General features: G+C 41.8%; 1 protein-coding gene and 1 long non-coding RNA gene across 2 annotated transcripts; one reads left to right on the top strand and one right to left on the bottom strand.

The window, feature by feature from the left end:
• Positions 1-872: 872 nt before the first annotated feature.
• On the top strand, positions 873-5,618 carry LOC143100235 (cytotoxic T-lymphocyte protein 4-like). Its single transcript, XM_076263214.1, has 4 exons — positions 873-945; positions 2,132-2,488; positions 3,339-3,520; positions 4,029-5,618. Exons 1-4 carry the CDS (start codon positions 888-890, stop codon positions 4,053-4,055), a joined length of 624 nt encoding a protein of 207 aa, XP_076119329.1. The 5' UTR covers positions 873-887; the 3' UTR covers positions 4,056-5,618.
• A 14,564-nt stretch (positions 5,619-20,182) lies between these two features.
• On the bottom strand, positions 20,183-23,025 carry LOC143099621 (uncharacterized). Its single transcript, XR_012981698.1, has 4 exons — positions 22,674-23,025; positions 21,925-22,044; positions 21,499-21,598; positions 20,183-20,562 (listed from the first exon to the last, which is right to left on the bottom strand). It is a non-coding gene; the product is annotated as an uncharacterized LOC143099621 (long non-coding RNA).
• Between the last annotated feature and the right edge of the window lie 1,437 nt (positions 23,026-24,462).

The following is a 24,462-nucleotide window of genomic DNA, read 5'->3' as shown; positions in this document are numbered from 1 at the left end:
ATAAAATGTTAAAATTGGGGCTTTCTAACTGGAGTTGTTGCAGCAAACAGCTGAAGCTGCCAGGCAGCTACAGTGCTACACTCTGGGGGCATGATTGTAAAGATGGTAAAGAGATGCTCTGGGGAGAATGCCCCTTGTTGTTGACATACTGTATGTATTGTTGCTTTGGATAAAAGTGTCTGCTAAATAATATGTAAATGTAGGTTAAATGTAAATGTAAACAGAATCGTGATCAGATACTGAACTGCAGTATCCCAGCAGCTATTAAACCGCAGTCTACTAAATGATGATCTCTGAGTAATTGCAAATAGTTTACCTATTGTTCCAAATTATTCTTCTGTTGGTCAGATCAGTGATCTGATCTTGGTCAGTTAAACCATGGCTGCACCGTAGATAGAACTGGACAGTTCTATGCACTCTATGGGCTGCACCTATCCTCAATCCAATCATTTAGCTCAAATATCTAGCCTACATTTAAATGTATTCATTCAACAGATGCTTTTTATTAAACTCTTATTGAATGCAGTTGTTTACTCAAATTTAAAACAATACACATGTATCGTTTAATACTGCCACCATCTGTGCAGCCATAGTGTGCAAAAGCATTAACCATAGTCCTCTGTCTGACATCTGACAAGAGTCAGCGTTCTATTTTTCCATCCTCTACGTCACAGGCGAGGATGTGTACATTTTCTTTTTCACTCAGAGTTGTTGTTGTTGTTGATTTTGCGGTTGATTTTGTGATTTCTTAGAAATAGTTAAGCTTTTTTCCAATGTACAGAAATCCCCATGATCTTTTCCCTATGAACCCGTATCCCATTTAACCCTGTTTTCTTCCGCAGATAGTGTATAAAACCCTAAGACTTTGCAAACACAGCCATGCCACCATGTATAACTCTCTGATCATTGTGAGCCTTGCCTACCTAGCCACACCTGCGGTGAATGGTAAGCATCTCTCTCAGTTCATCTCTCTCTACATTGCTGTCTGTTTCTTCCTGTCTCTTTCTCACTTAGACAAGGGCGCGGGAAGGTGGGTGCTGCAGCACCCCTTGCTTTTTATCAATATAGGCCTACAAATTCGCAGTTTGTCATTGTTGTATATCAAATAGGCAAATAGCAAAAAAGGTTATGAATAGCTTTGAATATAGCTATCCATAGATTAAACGTTATAGTCTAGCTATAGAAGTGAAAGTGACGTGACTCGCTGAGGAGAGACATTGCAATCGCTGGATTTATCGTTGGATTGTGAAAAGCCCAATTTCGAATACCAAACGACAACAGATGAGGTAGGATGCATCTTTTGCAATTCATCTTTGACAAGCCGACGACCTCACGTAGGCCTACGGCTCAGTTTCTGTTAGTGTCAGGCAATGTGGCTGATCTAGACCAAATCCACAAATTTCGTGTTGGTGAGACCTGTTGCCTATCAGTAGACATGTCATCTCGAGTTCTACGACAGCTAAGCTAGTGCCACCGAAATATGACACTGAAATTCTTTCACTATTGGAGTCGCTCAGATAGAAACCGCTGTTACGTGGTGGTTAGGACACTTTTGCTGTGGAGTGGAGACGCCAAACATCTCTGGTGTGGTTTTGACAATCAGAAAAGCAATATACTGAAATAGTTTGATGATGTAAAGTCAAGTGCACTTATGGGTCTGGTGTGTGTGCGCGCAGTTTTTATTGATGAGTCGGAGTGGCAAGTGCTGTGCAGTTGCAGTGGAATGTGGCTGCCCATCCATTATTTTGTTATTCAGCACCCCTGGTCAAAAATATGTTCCTGCGCGCCTGCACTTAGAGCACAAGTCGTTCTTGAATCTTATCCTCTTCCATAGCTTTTGATTGGTCACAGACTGTGATGCAGCTTAGGCTAAAAACAAGTCTGACTTACAAATCTCCATAGGGATTATCTGAATGATTGATTGATTGATTAATTGATTGATTGTTGTGATGTATTGATTGATCTGTGCATGTATTGATCGATTAATGTATGGATTGATTGGTTGATTGTGATTATTGATGAATTTGATTATTTTATTGTATGATTGGTTGGTTGGTTGGTTGGTGTGTTGATTGATTGATTGATTGATTGTTTGATTGATTGATTGGTGGCCATGTCTCCCTCTCTGTAGCCCTGCGCATTGTGCAGCCATATCGCGTGGTGGCGACTGACCGCCAGGCGAAGATAGAGTGCCGCTTTGCCTCCCTTCCCCATACACATACCCAGCGTCTGGAGCTTCATGTGACGCTTCTCAAGGGTCTCCACGGCAACGCCACCGTCTGCAGCGACTACATCGACTCCAGTGCACGCAGCAAACGGACGCAGGGGCTCAACGTTTGCGAAATCACGCTGAGCGACAGCGGCGTCAGTGTGAGCGCCTCCAGACTGAAGGGAGATGACACTGACATGTACCGCTGTGTGGTGAAGGTCCTCTACCCCCCGCCCTACCTGGAGAGGTTTGGCAATGGCACCCTGGTGTATGTCCCAGGTGAGAGGTGGGCCTCCTCTTTTAGGTTAAATCTACTTCCTCATTTCAAAAATATAAACTATAAATATACAATTTCATATTCATAGAAGCCCCGCCATATATTATAATATAGCTCTGCCATTGTCGCCTGTCCCTTGTTGTGAAATCAGCCAATATGTGTAAGATTTAGGAATGGTGTGATACATGTCCACTTAATTTTCATTGTCAGGGGGCTGGAAGCTCAAATTTCAAGTAAATGAAAAACACCACAAAAACATATCAAACAAGAAAAACTGGATTTTTGCCGCAGTGGGTCTTTAATCTATTCTATTTTTAAAAACATGTCATGACCGTATTTTGTCATGTACTTTTTTAAGTGATCTTTTCAAGAAAAAAAAAAACTATTTCAATTGGTTTTATGACAGACCCAAGAACAAAAAAGTACCTCATTTTCAGTTGATGTTAGAAGTTCAATGCTTTTCAAAGGCTTGAGAATTTTTCCTTATTCCATATTCCATTTCCGATGTCGAACCTTAATTTGAGATACTATGTTCCTGGTAAAAGGGAGCACCCAACCACAGAACAACACGGTCCTTGTTTGAATGTTGACATTTTCGTTGATTATTAGACACTTCAATGCATTACTACAGTATTACAATGTATCAGCATTGTTAACCGGAAACCTTCTAGGAACCTGCTGACGTCAAAAGTAGAATGCATGAAAATTCCATGAAAGGGTCTAGATTTATTTTGTGTTATTTGCCCTACTTGTTTGTTCTGCTCTGCTTCGTTTGGTTTGGTTGGTACATTGTGTCTTGGTGTAGTTTGTGTATTTGTTCACCGTGCCGTTCTGACTGGTCCTGTTCCACAGAGAAACCGGAATGCTCACTCCCAGAAATGCAGTACCAAACCCCGAAACTGGATCAGGGAAACGACAGAACTAACATGACCCAGAAAGAGAGGCAGGGCCTGCGGGTGACATGGGTGGAGCTCCCTCTCCCTCTGGTGGTGGCTATTGGGATTCTGATAGAGTGTGCCATCATCATCTACCAGGTACTCACATGACTACTGTACCAGTAGTCTTGTTCACAAGACTTAGGGCCTCTAATTTAAAGTTTGGGCAAAGTGCAAAGTTGGTCTATTAGCAAAGTTCTTGTGCATGAGGTAACGGCATCATGTGGCATGAGACAGCTTTTAGCTGCCCTGCCGCTGTTTATTCTTATCCTTTCACATGGTATTACATTTGCAAATAGAGTTTGCATAGTTATTAAGCAAGCTTTAGTTAGACTTCAGACTTTGCACTTTGCCCACCATTTAAATTAGAGCACTTAATATGTGATTTAAAGATGACTGTTCAGCTTAGATATGAAGGAAAATAGTTAAAACATTGGTCAGCAGAAGAAAGGTTGGAGAGTCGTAGAATAGTCACCCACGTAAATCTCTCAGGAAAGAGAGCCAGTTCAACATCTCAGTGTGATGATTAAGATTATTAGATGGCTAGGTTGAATTATTTTGTTCCATGGTGTTTTCTTATCTGTATTGTATTTCACATTTCCCTCAGGTCAACAGGATTAGGCACACCAGGTGAGCACCCAGTCACTGACAGCTGGACTTGCATGCAGTAGCCATAAAAAGTTGATGTACAGCTGCCACCGTTGTGCCCTTGAGCAAGGCATTTCACCCCAAGTTGCTCTGTAACCCAAGTTGCTCTGTAATAATATTATAATTATACTTATTATAAAATATTATTTGTATAATTTGCTCATGTATGTTGATAGATAGATAGATAGATAGATAGATAGATAGATACTTTACTGATCCCCAAGGGGAAATTCAAGGTCTCAGTGGCATACAGACATCACACACAACATGCACTTACTGTACAGCAGAAATGGTAAATATAAGTATAAACATATAACAAAACTCCACTGTACAATAGAGACAGTAGAAGATAAGAAAAACTAACAAGACTAAATACTAAATATACTATATAAATTAAATAAAAAAATGTATATTATATATCAGTTTATGTTTAATCAGATCTGTTGTAGGATGGAATAGCCAATCAAAAACTGTTTAAACTAATTACAGCCCTTGCCACTTAATCTACTAAACCCCTCTTCTACTGCACTTTTTAATGCACAAATAGGCTGACACCAGACATAATTTCACTGCATTTCTTACTTCCAGTAACTATATGCATGTGACAATAAACTTCCTTGTATCCTTGTATCCTTGTATCCTTGATTAGCATGTTCTGGAATGTTGGATGCTGTAACTTTGGGTGTATTGTCCTCTTCAGTCTCTTCTCTGGTTTTACTCTCCTACTTTTTCTGTGGATTTTTATTTTATTTTTATTTTGAACATAATCATGCACGGTGGTATGACTGTGACAATAATGGTGGTACTAAACTTTTAAAGACCATCTGCTGACCTGAAAAATTATTTTTATGTATTATTTTGTATTTATTCATTGTATTTATTAGGGGACCATGTACCATTTTTAACATACATTTTGCCATTTGATGCATTGTACCAGAGTTAGACTTGAGCTAATTCACATCTGTAGTCCCAAACATAATTTGCATTATGGCCATTCTAAAAGTTTAGGAACAATGTTGAATCGGCGTCTGCACCTTAAGTTTGTAATGTTTTGCCTGATGGGTGAACTCCAAAAGTTGAGTATTACAGTAGAAAAAAACAGAGGCGCACTCAGGGGCTTGATAATGGAGACATTGATAATGGGCTAAGCCCAAAATGTTTGTTTCCTAGTTTTTTGTATTTAGACTCCTTGTTAAAACCTCGGCTCTCAATACAAATTGTATTAGCCCTTGAGTGCGCCTCTGTTTTTTTCAACTGTAACATTCTAAAAGTTTGCCATTCATTTACACCCAGATTTCAACATTATTATGTTATTTTAAAATACTGCACTTTGCTGTCAAATAAAATGATGTGTTAAATTACACTCTAGTCATTGTTGTTTAACCAAACATTAATGTTTTCTTAAAATACATCTCTTTCTCGCATACAAATAACATTATCATACAGTATTTTTATATTTGGGGAAGGCATAAACCAACCTGAAAACTACACACCACATGTGAGATTGTTCTTTTTACTGTCTGGTACACAATAAAATCTCTAGTGTCAATTTTGGAGTGTTAAGTTTCATTATTTAAAAGTGTAAAATACTAGAGTAGAAGCCACTTCACTCTGGAGAGAGTAACAATTGTAATAACCATGCCTTGGATTTTCTGTTCTGCATGCTGGTTGCACCTGGATCTCAGGTGTTTAGTAACACCTGTGCTTGCCCTACTGTTTCATGACAAATCACTGCTGTGAAAAATATATTTTGGAATGACACACATTTAGAAATCATAGCATGGGTGTAGGTTTGCAAGGGAACCATGGTGACTTGTCCCCATTTTGGAATGAAAAAATGGTCCCTACCCATTTTTTAGCAAACTCATTCGTATTATGTTTGTTGTGAAGACGTAGCCTATTCATCTTGACATTCTCACAAAGTGTAAATCTCCAAGACACCCAATTTAGGCATGCTATCATTTGAGTGTCTGAAACCGAAAGGGGTTTATCTGATGCTCACGTGAAAGTGTTGAAGCATACAGTATGGCTACTTGTTCCAACCAAATGGCTCGTGTCCCTACCAAAATTTTCTACACTACCTCAGGAGTGAAGCTATATTATAATTTAGTTGGCTCAAAATTGCTCAAATGCTCATGACTTTTTACCTAGCAGTGGTAAGCCTTATAGTATTGGATTGGTGTTTGTATCAGTTCCAACAGTGCTATTATGAGGGACCTCCATATATCTGCCATGCCTGTAGAAGTCCTCTATGTGCCTGTGTGATGATGGTAATTCTCACCTGGAGTGATGTTGGAGAATCTCATTACTGTTTATTGTGGCTTCTTTGGACAAGGTAGAACAACTGATGGGCAAAATGACTAAGTGATTTTCAGAGTATTAAAGAGAAGACCATTCTTGAAATGTAAAGGACGTTTTAGAGTGTAGACACTCCTCCCTAAAATTAATTACTTTCTCAATTAAAGGAACCGTATGTAGGATTTTGGCCAAAACTGGTACTACAATCACTTTCAAAATACTGTAGAGTGGTGTACACCGCAGATGTGGTAACTAGAGCAGAGCTGGCAACCCAGATGCCGAAACACTACTGACTTTGTGATTACTAGATAGGTGGAGGGTGGCGGATCAGGCTAAAACACAAATATGTAAACATCAACATCAGTTGAGGGCTGCAACTTCACTTTTTTAAATGACGATATCCTGATTAATCTGCCCACTTGGAGGTGTCACAAATTTGGGCACTCAAATGCTTACTTGCGTTATGCGTCTGTGTACTTCCGCCTGGGATGGTTGATTTTTGCCTTATAAGGAGAAGATTTTTGGACCTTATGAGCCTATTGCTCTGACAGTTAGTATTACGCTAGCTAAGGGGGGCTTTAGAACCGTACTACTTAAAACGGAAGCTTTGGAGTTTAACACACAGCTGGGATCGAAGTAGAACGTGATTGCTCTATGAGGAGTGTCACATCAGATGAGTTGTAGATAAACTTCCTGGAGAGCGGAACTATGATATCCCGGCCATAATGGTACAGGAATGTGGGTAAGATACAGCCAAATATTTGCTTTTTAAAGCCTTAGACAGACTAATTACGCAATCAACATTAATTCCGCCAAAAAATAACGGATATTTTCCATAAATAGATAATGACACTGTTACTCGGTCAATGCCATAGCGTGCTAGTTGATTAAGCCTACGATCAACTCAAGTCACACACAGGCACGCAAACACTCACACACACACAGGCACACAGATAAACACACACATGACATGAACACACCCACACGCACATAAAAACACACACGCAGGAATGCAGGCACACGGACACACACACAGAAAAACACACACACACACACAATTACCCCATTACCCCCCCCCCCACACACACACACACACACACACAGACACATTTACATACACAAAAGTAGGGGATGGACTGGGAGTTGGAGACAAATTGACAAGCGTGATTTATTTTTGTGAAGAGAATGTGCAGGACTGGGCGGCAGTTATATTTTGTACCGCTCTGCGGTACATCTAGTTTCAGCCTTTAACTCACACAGTCAAACAAATCCTAGGAAATAAATAGCATACAAGCCTGCCAATTGTGTAGAAGAGATAATATTGTCTATTTCAGGGATACAAGCGCTCTGATCTTTCCTTAAACTTTATGTGCCAAGACTAAGCTAATATGCATACAGGTGCCCTCTAGTGGCTGATACAAAACTTCTGAAAAGATCAAGGTAAAACGCTGTAGCAGAGCCCGTCTACAGAGAGCCTGGCCACTCCGTATTAAGTCCCATTGTACCGAATTTTGGTTGCAGTTCCAAAGTTCCATTGGGGGCGATCGCCATGAGTGCAAAATGAATGGGAGTCAATGGACAGACGGCTAAATTTGTCTCTTTCACCTGATTGTCGTTGACAAATCTCAGATTTGATTGTAGTTTGTGTAACTTCAACGGGTTATAGGTAAAAAGTTGAAAGATCGAGTGCTTATGTCCTTTTGATTTCTTACAGGTTGGGTCGTTGTTGCCCATAACACGCTAGCATTGTGCTAATAAATTACGTCATTTGACACGTTTGAAAGGCTATTTAGAACAATTAAGTGACTTTACAAAATATAATGGTTATAATACTCAACCAAGTGTATTTTCTTTGCCTTCCCTTTCCTTTCAAATACAATATTCAAATTACTTGGGAAAAAAGTATATCCCGAGAAAAGTCGATTTTGAGGGGTACAGCTCCATAGTCCTCCATTTATTCTGCACTCGTGGACGAGCGCCCTCATGTGGAACCACAGGAGGAACTGCAACCAGTTCAGAAACCGGAAGTTCTCCGAGTGGCAGTTCTCCCCTTATTAGACATTCTCTGGCTGTAGCATATTAAACCAGAGGTGCTGGTGTCACAGCAATGGAGGATATATCTCACGTGACATGTTTGCCTAACCGTCTATCTAACTCTAAAAAGTGGCCAAGTGACAGACAGTGTTGGGAAAGTTCACTTTCTACATGAACTAGTTCAAAGTTCAGTTCACAAATTTTAAAATGAACTTGTCCAGTTCATAGTTCATAATTCAAAATTTTGAACTAAGTTCACAGTTCCAAAAATGAACTAGTTCATAGTTCTTTTTTCCATATGTTGCTGCGAGCTATTATTTTTCAAAATTATTGCCACAGCCCATATAGAACCACAGATTATTTTATCAGCAATATTTTATTAAGTTTATGAAAGCTGGCCTTTCCACTTTACTCAAAGGCTGCAGGTCTCCGACAATATACTGCACCACCAGGTTGTCCAGCTGCAGCTGGAAGATAACAGCGGAGCCGCTAGAACGCAGTTAAATGAGAGTTCCATGTCAAATCAGCCTAGAAAATCGCCATGTTTCATTTTCCATTGGTCTTATTCGACTTTTTAATTTGAGAGAAGACTAGTTTTAAATAGGAAAATTACCGGAAATCTTAGTCACTTTTAAACGTGATGCTAGCAGGCGAGAAGCTAATGGTCTAATCAATGATCTATGCTAGGCTGGAGCTAAAACTGGTATCGGCAGACTCAGAACGACTGGATGAACTGGAGAAAGGTAAAAAGCAATTAAAGGAGAATTCCGGTGTGATTTTGACCTAAAGTGTTTTGAAACATGATACCGAGTGTGAACGTATGTCTCATAGCCCATCTCAGCTTGTCCCCTGCACTCCGAAATCTGGCGCTAGTTAGCCGATGCTACCAACAAGGCGGTCAATGGTGGTGCCTCGGCATCGGCATAGCCATGCAAATAAATCACTGTTTTACACCATTTACGAGGCTCAATGTATCTCCACACTTCATTGGTAGACTTCCAAGGGCCCTGACATTTAAAACGAGACATTGAGAACTTTGAAAAAGCACTGGTAGTTTACTTACAAGACGATTTATACAGACAGTATCTTCTCGAAGCGTTTGCAGCCTTCTTGAATTTAGTCACGATAAGTCGAGCGACGAGTAAGAATGAACAGGTATGATAAGGGATCAGATTCCAAAAATAATTCTGTGGAAATGCATGGATTACAGTTTCTTCCAGTAGCAGCAACTGGAATCCATGCATTTCCACGGAATTATTTTTGGAATCTGATCCCTTATCATACCTGTTCATTCTTACTCATCGCTTGACTTATCGTGACTAAATTCAAGATGGCTGCAAACGCTAAACTTCGAGAAGATAAAAATCACACCGGAATTCTCCTTTAACTCAAGGGGAGGTGGAAAATGGTGGAATATCCCTTTAAGGCTGAAGCCCTAATCAGTAGGCCAAGGCTGCCCCTTGCCACAGCTGACATAGTCCTTGATGCTGTTCAGTGCCATACTTTGTGCCCTATCCAAATCCCTTTTTTTGGAATAACCTATTCCTGACCTACCCTGGAAATCCAGAGTTTTCGCGAGAGCACAATGGAATTGTCTCTGCGAGACACTCTGGCAAAGAGCAATGATGCACATACTTTTACCCCAACATTCCAGGGGAACCAGCTAAATTGATGAAGACAGAGTTGCAACATTGGAGGAGAGTACACATTGGTCGTAGTGTTATCCGATTGCGTGCAGTGTGATTTTGAAATGCATGCTTGTTGCTGCCCCTCGAGTTGGGCCATTACATTGTTCTTGGCCAGACCCTTAATCTTTCTAGATTATCAGGGTCTGGATTTTCCAGGCTATTCCTGACCACAATTGCCATATGAGAGTGGCTTTGGATAAAAGCATCTACTAAATGAATATAAAAAGAAAATTTAAAAATTTTGAGATGTGTTATGCAAATCAACAATGTTCATTTTATGGCAAATGCATGGGCGTAGATTTAGGGTGGGACGCTAAGGACTAGTCCTAATCAATATTTAAGATGACAAAATTGTCCCGACCAATATTTTGGCAAACTTATTTGTGCTGCTGATCATTCCAACAGCCAGCACAACAGTAGGCCTACAAGAAACGTCGTCATATGATTTGCTGAAAAACAGAGGGGGAGGGGGAAGGAAGGGTTATCTGACATGCACGCTATAGGCATACACGCACGGAGAGTGTCAAAGCACAGGCTACTGTACTTGTTTGTACCGGCAGTCAAGCGAGCGGGTGTGTCAACGACAACAGTTAGGGCTGTCTGCCAATACATAGCCTATCCCAAAAAAGACCAGAGTAAAACATTGTGATATTCCCTTTGCCCTTCAGCATGTACATGTTTGCCCCTTTTTGTGGTTTGTAGATCAGCTATGCCACCCAAAAATACAAAGCTTTTTCATTGCAGTCTAGGCAAAATAATTAGCCATACAAACTTGCAACTGGTGACCAGGCTTTCAAATGCGGATTTTACTGTGTAAAATAGCATTAGCTGTTAGGATATTACCCAGGATATTGTCACAGCTAACCTAGCTTCTGTAATCTTTCAACCAAAGTTAGGAGTCATGTTGAATAAGGGTGTGCCGCACGGACAGTCACAGGCTATAAGTCACCATCACAGCTCCCCCTCCACATGAGCAGCCCCTGTGCCTCTCTGCTGACAGCGTGAAGAGGACACTTGCTGCTATCAACACCCGTAAGGCAACAGGCCCAGACAACACCCCAGGTGCGCTGAAGGACTGCGCTGAGGAGCTTAAGGATGTCTTCACAGACATCTTTAACACTTCCCTGAAGCAAGCCATCATCCCATCAAGGCTGCGTGCTCAGTCCGCTGCTCTTCACCCTGCTGACGCATGACTGCACTGCAACCTACAGCAACAATCACATAGTGAAATTTGCTGATGACCAGTGTTGCCACAGTTACCTTGAAAAAGTAATCTGATTACTGATTACTCCTTTAAAAAGTAACTTAGTTACTTTACTGATTACTTGATTTTGAAAGTAACTAAGTTAGATTACAAGTTACTTTATTAGTTACTTTCAGCAGCTGCCGACAACACCCCCAACGCCTCAACATAAAAATGATTTTGCCAATACTCACTATACTGGAAGTGCATTTTAACAGCAATGTATAGCAGACATCCCAACCTAACCTACTTAGATACTGAAATTCAGATGTTTGTTCAATAATGTCTAAGTACACCAAATAAGGAAGGCCTATTGATAGAAATTGTTATAGTAAAATATGTAGATTTTTTTTCATGTAGCCTTGGCAACTAGCCATCTTGTATAGGCCTGAGTAATATGCAAATTAAATTACACTTGTTAAACTCACCTCAACAAGTCTTTTGCAATCATGTAACCCGCCATGAGCAATGCTAAAGTCGCTGTTATAAACAGTGCAGTGTGCAAGATTATCATTATGTTTTAATCTTTTGAGACAATTGGGTACACTTTTGTGTAGTCTGATGTGAAATGGGTCTTAAATCTTCCTTTTTGAGGGGCACTGATGCTGCCATGACGCTCCTGTTCCTAGATACGCTGACTGAACTGATTAATTATGTTTGGGAGAAAAGAGATATACTGTAAGCACACTTACACTGAAAACCAGTGGCGTGCACAGACATTTTGGGGGGCAGGTGCTGGGGGGGGGAGATACTTTTTAGTGCACGTGGAACACTTAATTATAAAAAAAAATTACACGCACATGTTGAATGAAATTTGACTTGTGCTGCAATTAGTAAATCAATATACAATTAAGACAATAAAGAGACCAAAATGTGTTAATTTATGTTGCCTAACAAAACCTATACAACAGAAAACGTTCGTCTTAACACATAGATTTGCAATTGCAAACTCTACCGAATTGATTTGTAGCCTATGTGGTCGTCCTCACGTTATCTGTCATTGACTTGGGCTACAGCGTAAAACTTTATCAGGTGACCAGTCGGCTAAAATGCTTAGTTGTTTGACGCTGTATGAGACATTTTACTGCACAACAAAATGATTACACGTTGGGCTTAGAGCAGTGTTTCCCAAACTTTTTTTCTGGGGACCCACTTTTTAAAAATGACAGACCATGGCGACCCATTTCACTTCAGATCTAACATGCAACCACCAATATTGTTTTAGGCCACAGGTTCTCAAACTTTTATATGCCCCCCCTAACCATTCTACACTGCCGTATGTACATAATAGCGACTAGGTCTGGCCTACCACTACTATTACAGGGTTTGGTGATGCATGACTCAGTTTCCCACAACTCTGCAATCTCAATTACACATGAAACAATGTGAAATATTTCAGTCAGCCAAGGAGGGAGAAGATTAATGTTCATAGGCCTGGGGTTAGATGGCCAGGCGCAGCAGAATGTAGCAATGTGGTAATATGGTGGCAGCATGGAGGGGAGTGTCTCCAGGACGCTGGGTTCACTGTTAAGCCTTCATGAGGTGTCGTGGGCCTAACTTAACGAAACATCGGTGAATGAGGGTGCCCACTTGATAACCCCAATGACATGCCGCATACTATATAGGCTACTGCTGTTGGATAGGCCATTTGCATTGTGCTTGTGACCATTTGTTGGCGGATTTGTGGGTAGTGTGCTTTTTAAAGTTAAACTTGAGCAGGGGCTTCTGAATGTGTTTTTACCTTGGATTTTGGCACAAGGGATTTTAACATCTAATCCTGTGTATTAATGTAATAATGTAGGCTATGCTCACGTTTTCAGCATGAGGACAATTCACGTGTAAAACCAGCGACACAAACGTCAACAACAATGGAGGGAGAGAGAGAGATGCACATTTCATCAATCATTACTTTGAGTTTGTGTCAGCTAAACATGACAACATTAAGGTACATTGTACATTCTGTGCTGGCGACAAAGTGCTGTCTAGCTAGACATCCCAAGTCTTCCGAAGTTTTGGGAGTCTCCCACATATTGAGGGCTTCCTGACGCCGGCAAATTACATAAAATCTCCCGGAACCTAGAGCGAACAAGAGCACGCAAGCCAGACCGGACTTCAAATCAAAGATTCTAGAATCTTTGCTTCAAATCGCGTGTGCATATGAGCTTAACGCGCACACAACGGAGGAACACAACGGAGAGGGAGAGAGAGAGGAGTGGTGCGTTTGTGCCTGAAGCGCATCCAAGACAGAGAGCATCTTGGTCTGTTTTGCTAAATCAACCAATCAGTTTTCAGCATAGGCGTGCATACATAGACACTAGGTGGTGCTAAAGCACTAGGAAGTTTGCCCTTTATCAACGAAAATGCCCTTTTGAAACTTTTTTTTTTTTTAATTATTAATATTATTAAGATTTTACTGAGGTCTGTTTTGAAATTATCTTTTGAAAACCTGATCCATTAAAAACGACTGAAACAATGCCCCGAAATGAGCCACCTCCTTGCGCACACCCGACCAGCCTATCTCTCTTCCTTTACGTGAACTCGCGCGGTCGTGCGCAGGGCACGCCAGATGCGCAGCACCATAGCAGTTCAGTAAGCGTCTTCAGATAACAGGCATGGTTGCTGACAGGCTGCTTCTCCTGTGCCCCATCAGCCAGGTAACATACAGATCAAGCAAAATCTTACAGTTTGCCCTCTAAGCCAGTGTTTCCCAAACTTTTTTTCTGGGGACCCACTTTTTAAAAATGACAGACCATGGCGACCCATTTCACTTCAGATCTAACATGCAACCACCAATATTGTTTTAGGCCACAGGTTCTCAAACTTTTATATGCCCCCCCTAACCATTCTACACTGCCGTATGTACATAATAGCGACTAGGTCTGGCCTACCACTACTATTACAGGGTTTGGTGATGCATGACTCAGTTTCCCACAACTCTGCAATCTCAATTACACATGAAACAATGTGAAATATTTTCAAAGCTATAAATTCTCGCTCAGTTTTGTACAAACACACAACCTCAGGTTTTCCTCATCCTGCTTTGAACACAGTTGTGTTGCATTTTGAGCACCATCAGCGTGGAAAGTTACCTAAAAGATAACGTTTTAATGCGCATCCGAGAGTTTGGGGATATTCTTGCATTCTACGCAATCGTCACTCTTCAACATAGTAGCCTAAGCTGTTGCTGTATGTCTAAAGAGAGATGGATCCATAACAGTGTTAATTCCGATGTAAACATAGCAAATAACTCAAGTCGTTATATTGTAGCCTGGAGGTTTCTTTGGAAAGTTGAATTGAATCCGCAAGTTAAACGTTTGCTTGTTTGTAGGCCTTATACTAAGGCTGTGTTTTGATGATGTGACAAGCTATGTTGTAAGAATGTGAAATGACTAGATTTTAATCGGTCAACGGAAACAGCTGTCCGTTAATGTTCATGCTGATTCACAACGCCGTAGTCATGATGTCAACATTGGGGGGGACCAAATCTGTGGTGGGGTCTGTGGGACCACCAAACAGAATTTCAATACATTTCCTACCATGCAAAAAGTATTATTAAAAATCACAAACAAGTCGTTAGTTAAGTCAGTCAGTTAGAGTATTCCAAACTTTTGACGGATATAGGCATGGCATGGATGGATTATGAACCCCTGGGCACAGATGCCCCCCACCCCTCCTCCAGCTCCAGATAGAGGGGTCCTGAGGCATTCTCCCTCGGAAGATTTCTTTTTTTTAAATGACCCTTAAAATTATGACTTCTGGTGCAACTTCACACAGAGGCTTGGGCTTCAGGACCTCCTGAGCTCTTGGGCCCAGTAAGCCCATTCAGTAGTCCATCCCTGGACCTGTGGTTTGACTCCATTTGTCTTCAAAATGTATACTTAAAAAGAAATGACAAACTAGACTATCTTTGTTAACCTCTATATTATTACACAGAATGTGGTTCTTTGACTTATTACTTACACCTGAAGATTTTTTTTAACTAAGGCTTAGACTCATAGGTTTAGGCTCATAAGATTTTGTCTTTTAATTTAGATTTTATTATGCTGGCGGCTAATCACACAATTTTAACGTTGAAAGGGACAGGATTCAGGAATAGGCTACTAACACAGGCCCCTCTTCTGTCTGACTCACCTCATGTTACCCCCTGCATTATAGACTGGCTTCTGACAGAAATTATGTTTTGTGCCAACATGTAGAAACACTAGGCCTACTACAGCCTTTAATTGGTGAATGGAGGTGCAAATTCCTTTCTTTGGTTATTGTCCGTGATTCACATTAACTTGTGTGCCATCGCCACATTTAATTCCTACGTTTTGCCTGCATGGATGCGCGATTGAGTGCGCATCTAAATAATATGCAAGATGCAACAACCATTTCTAAGAGCCCTATAAACGGCAATTTCTGGCAGTACTACTAGCATATGAATGCATTATTTATGTTGAAAGACATGTGAAAGAAATGAATGACACAGGCTTTCACAAATGCATCATTTAAAATAAAACGTTTCACTTTCGCTATCATTGCCAGAATAGGCTACAATGGAAAATGTTTCAAAGTTCCCTTTGAGTCTGATCGGCTCCAAAAATGTATGGGATTTCCTTAGCCTGTGCTACACCTTTCCAACAAGTTTTGTGAAAATTGTACCGGCATAGCTTTTGCGAAATTGTTGACAACCCTACCTCACGCAGTAGGGTGCAGTAAATGGAAGCTTTCAATAGCGCACGCCACTAACGAAAAAACGGAAAACCACCAGGACAAACCACTCAGGGGTGTAGACTACTCTGGAACCATCACTAGGTCACTAATTTGTGCGTAAGTTACGTTTGATTACATTTCAGATGGTGGTGCGTGTTGGTTTCCTGTAGGCCTAGTATAGCGCTTTTTTCTTTCTTTATTTTTCTATGTCCGTATATTGGGGGGGACATTTTAGTCATATTTGAATATTGGGGGGGACACGTCCCCCTCAATGTCTATGGTGACTACGGCCCTGCTGATTCATGTTTCTTGCATTTTGCAACTGCGAGGTCCATAGCAGGCGCCCCACAGAAATGTTTCCTTTTGCGAGTGAGATGCACGCTGCCCCCTCTGCGACGCGTTCACCCCCAGATATAGAGCTATTCTAGGGCCGTCACTGTGGTAAACAAACTATATCCCAATAGAAAACTGATAGCTTTCCTGGTTAAATGGTATAAGCTAGGCCTATTACACAACATAAATTGTGCTGGCGACCCAAATAAAATCTCCTGCGACCCACCCGTGGGTCGCGACCCAGTCTTTGAGATCCAATGCTCTAAGCCCAACATATATCAATTTTGTTGTGCAGTAAAATGTCTCATTCAGCACCAAACAAGCATTTTTGCCGACTGGTCACCTTATAAACTAGCTAGATAAAGTTTTACGCTGTAGCCCAAATCAATGACAGATAACGTGACGACCACATACAAATAATTTCGGTAGATTTAGCAAATTTATGGGTTAAGAAGAACGTTTTCTGTTGTATATGTTTTGTTAGGCAACATGTATTAACACATTCATTTGTGACAGAAGAAACGGGAAGTTCCTAGCCTAGAAATCTAGACGCACCCTAGCGGCGGCAAATTAATTTGCTCAGCTTGTACGTCTAGTATCGAACCATAGGAATTTCTATTGGCTTAACACCGTGGATGACGGCCAATCACATCGCTCTATTTCGTTAGAGAGTCTTAAGGCGGGCTTAACAGGATAACGACATCCTGCGACGGTGAACAACAAGGAAGGTGGCTATGGCAAACGAAGAGCGGTTGTTTGAATCGGCGTTGGCGTCAACTTTGGAGGAGTTGGACTTGTGCTTTTCTTTGAAAGTAGATCAACACAATGCACTTAAGTCATTCCTTTCGAAGAAGGATGTATTTGCCGTTTTGCCGACCGGATACGGATATGGTCGTAGCGCTGGCCTATTGCATGCCTAGGCAGTTTGAAAGACAATTCTCTGCCCGCCCCTTGGATTAAGCGAGGTGAATGATTCGATGCCAGACTATACATGTCAATGATATAGGATGGCCCGCCAGGCTAGGAAGTTCCACATTACCTGTGAAAAATGCCCATCTGCATTCATGTAATGACAACAGTCAGTAGCCCACTATAACTCCTTCTCGTACTGTTTGGTCTCTTTATTGCAGGCATGGACTGGGCATCGGGCGTACCGGGCAATGCCCGGTGGGCCGACGCACATTTTTGGGCCGGGGCTGTCATAATTGATTAATAATTTAAAAAAAAATATGGCCGCGACGGTATTTGAGACACGAAACGCGGCCCATTGGTTGATTTTCTTGACGGACATTGGGCTAGTCCAATGACATCTCTCAGCCCTCCCCCTGCCCTCCCAGGGTTATCAAATTTTGCCATTTGAGCTGTCTGACCGCGGAGAGAAGTGAGTTTCCGTCTGTGAAATTGTGAAAATGGATAGTGTAGAGTTGTGGCACTATCACTTTAATTATCAGTGTTGATGTAACGTCATTAGGTGGCGACCCTTGTATGGTGAAGCGGGTAACGTGAATAAACCAGTCTAGTGTCTACACTCACACGAGCTGCATGTGTAATTTACACGACACTTTACATGGTGTCAGAAGTGTCTGATAATGGCTCAAGGACTCGTATCGATCCACTAGTTTTTGATGACAACGTTGCCGACAACTGGCGGAAATTTGAGAAAGAATGGATAATCTACTGCAACGCAGGACTGTCGGATAAATCTAAGAAAGTTCAAGCCTACACGCTACTGAACTTGGCCGGCCCGGAGGCTGTTGAAAAGTCGGAATCCTTTGTTTATGGAGAGGGGGAAAGCCACGAAAAACCAGAGACTCTACTGGTAAAGTTTGCTGAATTATGTTTGCCAGCGAAAAACGTCATTATGGACAGGCATGCTTTTAACACCGCTAGTCAGGGAACCGGTGAGTCTATTCAAGCTTATGTCTCCACTTTGAAAATATTGGCGAAGAAATGCGATTTTGGCGCGCTCCGTGATGAATTGATCAGGGACCGTATCGTCTGTGGGATACAGAGCGACACCCTCCGCAAACAACTATTACGTGAAAAAAATCTCACCCTTGAACTGGCAGTTAGCATTAGCATGCTCCATGAACAGTCGGAGAAAAGTTCTAAGGAACTCCATAAGGAAGCTGAAGTGTGCTCAATTCAGAAGGCTCGCTGTGGCAATTGTAATGGCCAACACTCACCTGACCGCAGCAAATGCTTTGCTCTCAATAAGATATGCAATAACTGTGGAAAACTTAATCACTTTGCTAGGTGTTGTCGCTCTGCACCAGCGCAGGCCACAGCTCGCCCCAAAGCCCCCACGTCATACAGAAGAAGAGAAATGGGTAGAGTAAACGAATTGACTACTGAACCAGACAGTCAGATGGGTGATACTTTTTACTGTGACACAATACTCACTCCCGCACAGAAGGGGGAAATCTTCGCCACGCTCGAAATGAAGAACGGAAATGGACAACTAAAGGTAAAAGTGGACACTGGTGCCAAATGTAATGTGCTGCCCAGAAAACTGCTGCATGCAGTTGACCACACAGTGCATGTGGATCCAAATGAAAAGGTCAATCTAGTGGCTTATGGAGGTGAGTCAATCAAAACTGATGGCACTGTAACACTGCAGTGTACACAGGGACAGTTCAAGTTTCATGTGGTCAATAGGGATGTAAAACCTATACTGGGACTACAAGACAGTATTGCTATTGGTCTCATACATCTCGGACCTGACGTCCACATGCTGCAACAAGAGGCTCCAGAAATACTGGAGTACAAAGACCTTTTTGACACCAATGTCATAGGTAAATTGCCTGTGATATATCATATGAGACTAGATGACACCGTTGCCCCCACAATATGTGCTCCCCGCAGGATCCCCATTGCCATGAAAGATAAGGTTAAGGCGGAGCTGGACCGAATGACTGCCCTTGGTGTCATTACACCAGAAAACGACGCAACAGAATGGGTGTCTGCCATGGTTGCAGCAAAGAAAAAAGATGGAACGGTGCGACTTTGCATCGACCCAGTGCATCTAAACCGAGCCCTCCTCAGACCCCGTCATCCGCTCAAATCAATTGACCAAATCATTGCGGACATGCCCGGTGCAACAATATTTAGCATCTTAGATGCCAAATGTGGGTTTTGGCAGATACCCCTTGACCGCGCCTCCTCCAAGCTCACAACATTCATGTCACCTCATGGCCGATATAGGTTCCTGAGAATGCCATACGGCATATGCACAGGCAGCGAGGTCTTCCAGAACGTGATGGAACAGCTATTCGCTGGACAACCTTGCGAGATCGTGGTCGATGACATCCTCATCTGGGGACGTACATTACAAGAACATGATGAACGCCTAACACAGGTTTTGAACAGGATCCGTGCCATCAACCTAAAGCTCAATCCTGACAAGTGCAAATTCAGAGTCAACTGCACTGTAAAACCCGACAAGTTAATTGAACTCAAAAAAATTGGTGAAACCGATTACACAAAAAAATTTAAGTAATAGTAACTCGGTTTTGCTAAGTCAAAGAAACTTACCTTTTTTAATTAGTCTTCACTAGCAAATTTTGAGTGTGTTCAACAAGGTTTTTTTAAGTTAAAGAAACATCAACTACATGAGTTCACGGTAATTAATAAAATTAAGCTTAGATAGCTTAATTGGATTTATTGATGCCTGAAATATTTCATTTTGCTTCAACCAATTCTTTAAATTAAATTTAAAACTTAAAAGTTTTAATTTCCAGAAAGTTGAACAAACTTGTCAATTTTGATTAGTTTCAACTAAGGACTTGAAAGAAAATTATTAAAAAGGTTGACAAAGGCCAGTGAAATTCTTCTTAATCTTTTATTTTCATGTAAACCATGGAAACAAATACAGGTTGGAGTTCAGAACAGGGCTGTAGTGGAGGCTAAATTCAAATAAACACAGTTTAGATCAAGGGCATAAAGACTAGATAGATCGATAGACAGATATATAGATAGATAGATAGATAGATAGATACTATCTATCTACTATCTATCTAGATAGATAGATAGATAGATACTTTATGACAAATGCCTGACCAATGCTAGGAAATTCAACAATCATTTCAATCCAAAACAACAGGAGTCTTCTTTGGGCAGAGGGATGCATTTGCACTGTTCGTGCTGATCAGAATGAGTTCAACAGTAAGGTCCTCAATATCTGGGGACTCCGATTGAGAGACCTGAAGAAATTAACAAAGAACAATTGTGTGTTAATTGAATATCTAATAGGCATTACATGTCAAGTGATACCATGTCATATTAAGTTTAACATTTTATCTTCAAACTTTTCCAGGGCAGTTGCATTATTGAAATAATTACTTGAAATAATACTAAGTAACTTCCCTGGAGTTTCTTGGTGAAAAAACAAACAGAAAAACAAAAGCTTGAAATGTAACTGCAGCATTATTCGACACATAGCCCTGTTGTTCGAGGTCACGGCTGTTCGTAAGAATAAAATTAAAAGAATGAAAAAAATTGGTGCAACATAGACTGAGTAGTGGCCCAGCAGCTATTGATAACCTACCAGGGAATTTGGCTTTAGTTTCAGTTCAGTTCAAATGCCTTGTTAGGTTAGTTTAAAGGGGTGGTTCAGGATTTTGGACATAGGACCTCATTTCCAAGTTACCAAGTGTGATATTACATTAATACACAGGATTAGGTGTTATAATCCCTTGTGCCAAGATCCAAGATAAAAACACAAGTTGGAGACCGTTTTCAACACGTTTCATCCAGTCCTTCTAGTTGCAGAGTTCGCAGGTGCTAGGCTGGCGCGAGTCAACAGTATGTGTAAGCCTGCCACTAAAAACAGTCTTCCCCACTCCATAGTACACCGAGGCAAATAAATATAACGCCTGAATAGACGAGGACTGGGTGAAACGTGTTAAAAACGGTCTCCACTGATAAATAACACACTTGCTAACTTGGAAATTAGGTCCTATGTCCAAAATCCTGAACCACCCATTTAAGCTGCTGGACCAGTATTTGCTTTATGTTGTACTCAATTTTCTCATTGTTTTTCATTCTAATAGCATGCGTTGACCTCGAAACAACAGGCCATGGGTCGCTTAATGCCACAGTTACGCTTTAACTGTCATGTCAATAGAAAACATACTTACTTACATCCCATGTCTTTAGAAAAGTGGCATCATCCTCATGGAGGTAGAAAGGAAGGCCACGGAGCGCCACAGCACGTCGGATATTTACATCTGAGGATCCCTGCATGAGAAAACATGGAGTCAAGCCAGTTAATAACTACAAAATGCAATTCAATAGGATTACCTTTCTTTGATAGTACAGCTTCTGAAACCAAAGCATTCTTTTTATCTTAAGTCCATGGAGGAGTTGTAATCTACAAGACCTCTGCTTTCAAAGGGGGTCAAGCACTCTTAGTATGTGGAAACAGGGCCATTGTTAGTAGGCGGTGTGCAATTTCGAGCAAAAACTCAAAATAGGGGGGTAAGTGTAAAGATTTAAAACACATTTGGTCAGAACCACACATGAAATGAATCTATTCCAAGTATTTGTACAAAAGAAATGCTTACCTGGGATTCCAACATGATTGCAGGCCACCACCGAACCAATAGGCTATGTCTGCGGGGAAGGACGTCTGATATGATCTCCTTCCTTCTCAATGCCAATGTTGTTTGCATCAACTTCTGAATCTGTGAATTGAAGGACGAATACACATTTGAACATACTGACAATCTCTATTAGGACAATCCACCATCTCATGATGTCGCTTTAAATGCCACTTTAAATGCATCCTTAAATGGCCGAGAACAGTTTGCACATTAAATGGTTGTTTTCAACTACACAGCTGACATGCGAATAATACACATTCTGACTGAGCATGAACTGTGTGTGACCGTGTCAAATGAATTTAGGCTACTGACTTAAATGTGCAGACAGTCAGTAACACGACAGTGGACTAACGTTAATGGAGGAAACATTGCTAACATGCTGTAAACGATAATGTTGCAGGACCTGTGGCCTGTTATCAAGCAGTGCACCACAAAGCTTGCACTTCCAAGCTATTGTGTTAAATAGTGCTAACGGGGGTTAATTAGTTCATATTTTTAGTACTCACATTGGCAAATTGAGTTAGATCGCTGGCTGATCCAGCAAGTGCTGGCATACAGCAGCCAAATTCTTAGCTGCTAGTGCTAGCTAGTTCTAACCGGATAAAGTTACGTCACGTAGCCTAAGACAATATTTTCAAACATTCGGGTTTTTAAACAATATGATAAAGGACGTGCTTTAGGGTCAACATGCACCTCACTTTTCCACTTACGTTTAATTGCGGTTTTTCTCTCTTCTCGTCGTCTCCTCTCCCGTTGTCTATTTTCACTGCTCTTGTTCTCGTCTCTTGTCGTCGACCGTTGCCGGCGTCGCTTGTCACTCGGCGTTGGTGCTGTACACAAGGTCCACGTATGGCAGAAGATCCGCCTACAAATTTGCTACAATTTGCGAAGTTTCCCACGCTTTCTATTTTTTCAAATTACTTAAAGCGGATGAGTGCTGTCAACTTAAAAGTTCAAATTTGTTCAAGTAACACAGACGATTAGAGTACTATTAACTTTTTTTCATTTTTGAGTGTTTACAAATCAAAAACATTGTTTTACTTGTACTGTTCGGTTTTACAGTGTGTGTACACTATGTAGGCCACCTGTTAACCGCTGATGGTGTTAAGCCAGATCCTGAAAAGATCAAAGCTGTCTGCGAGATGGAGAAGCCACAGGACAAACAGACCCTACAGCAGTTTCTGGGCATGACAAACTATCTATCCAAATTCATTCCCCAGTACAGTGACATGACTGGCCCCCTGAGACAGCTGATACATCACGACGTGGAGTGGCACTGGCATGATGCCCATGATGCGGTGTTCAGCAAACTGAAGCAGGCACTGACTAATCCTCCTGTGCTGCAATTTTTTGACACATCAAAGCCAGTGGTCATATCAGCAGACGCCTCCCAACACGGTCTTGGGGCGGTGTGCCTCCAACACGGGAGGCCTGTGGCATTCGCGTCACGTGCCCTCACACCAACTGAGTCCAGGTATGCTCAGATTGAAAAGGAAATGTTAGCACTGGTGTTTGCAGCTAAAAAATTTCATGATTTCATCTATGGCCGCCCTGTTACTGCTGAAACGGATCATCAGCCCCTTATAACTATCCTGAGGAAACCACTGCACACCGCATCACCACGCCTGCAGGGTATGATGCTAAAGTTGCAACGTTACGACTTGGATGTGATGTATAAGCGTGGCAAGGACCTGTTTGTTGCAGACGCGTTGTCGCGTGCACACTTACCTGAGTCCGAGCCCCCACTTACTGATGACTTACTAGAAGTGATGACTGTCCAGGTTCTCTCCTCACGTCGTACAGATGAATTACGAAATGCAGTGAAGAGTGACATCACCTGCCAACAGCTCTCTGAAGTCATTTTGCAAGGCTGGCCCAGCACCTCCAAGGAGCTGCCGCAACAGTTGCGACCGTTCTTCTCCATGAAGGAAGAGTTGACGTTGGAGGATGGACTGCTCCTACGTGGGCAAAGGTTAGTAATACCTGCAGCACTGCAAAAGTTTTATGTTGGCCAGCTACACCAGGGCCATCCCGGGATTGAAGCCACCAAACGCAGAGCTCGAGAGACTATGTACTGGACCTCAATGTACACAGATATCGAAAGGGAGGTGTCTCGTTGTGCTGCATGCAACGCTTTGACAGCACACCACACAAAGGAACCAATGCACCTCCATGACATCCCTGAACTGCCATGGTCATTTACTGCAGCTGATATATTTGAGTGGCGTGCCAAAATGCATCTAGTCCTGGTGGACTCCTACTCAGGGTGGTTCGAACTGGACTACCTCCCCAACATGACCAGCAACACGGTCATTGCAAAGCTGAAGCGACACTTTGCAACACATGGTGTGCCCCACACCCTCATGACTGACAATGGGGCCCAGTTCACTGGAAGGGACTTTGCAGACTTCTCACAAGCATGGGACTTTAGACACATCCGCAGCAGTCCTTATTACCCACAATCTAATGGTCTTGCTGAGCGTGCAGTGAGATCCGCTA

Source organism: Alosa pseudoharengus, unplaced genomic scaffold (assembly GCF_046254945.1).
Source record: "Alosa pseudoharengus isolate Yale_2024_CS ecotype anadromous, Long Island Sound unplaced genomic scaffold, YU_APseudo_1.1 YU_APseudo_1.1_scf_3, whole genome shotgun sequence".
In the NCBI taxonomy this organism is placed as follows: domain Eukaryota; kingdom Metazoa; phylum Chordata; class Actinopteri; order Clupeiformes; family Clupeidae; genus Alosa; species Alosa pseudoharengus.
This window is presented reverse-complemented; position numbering and strand designations above follow the sequence as displayed.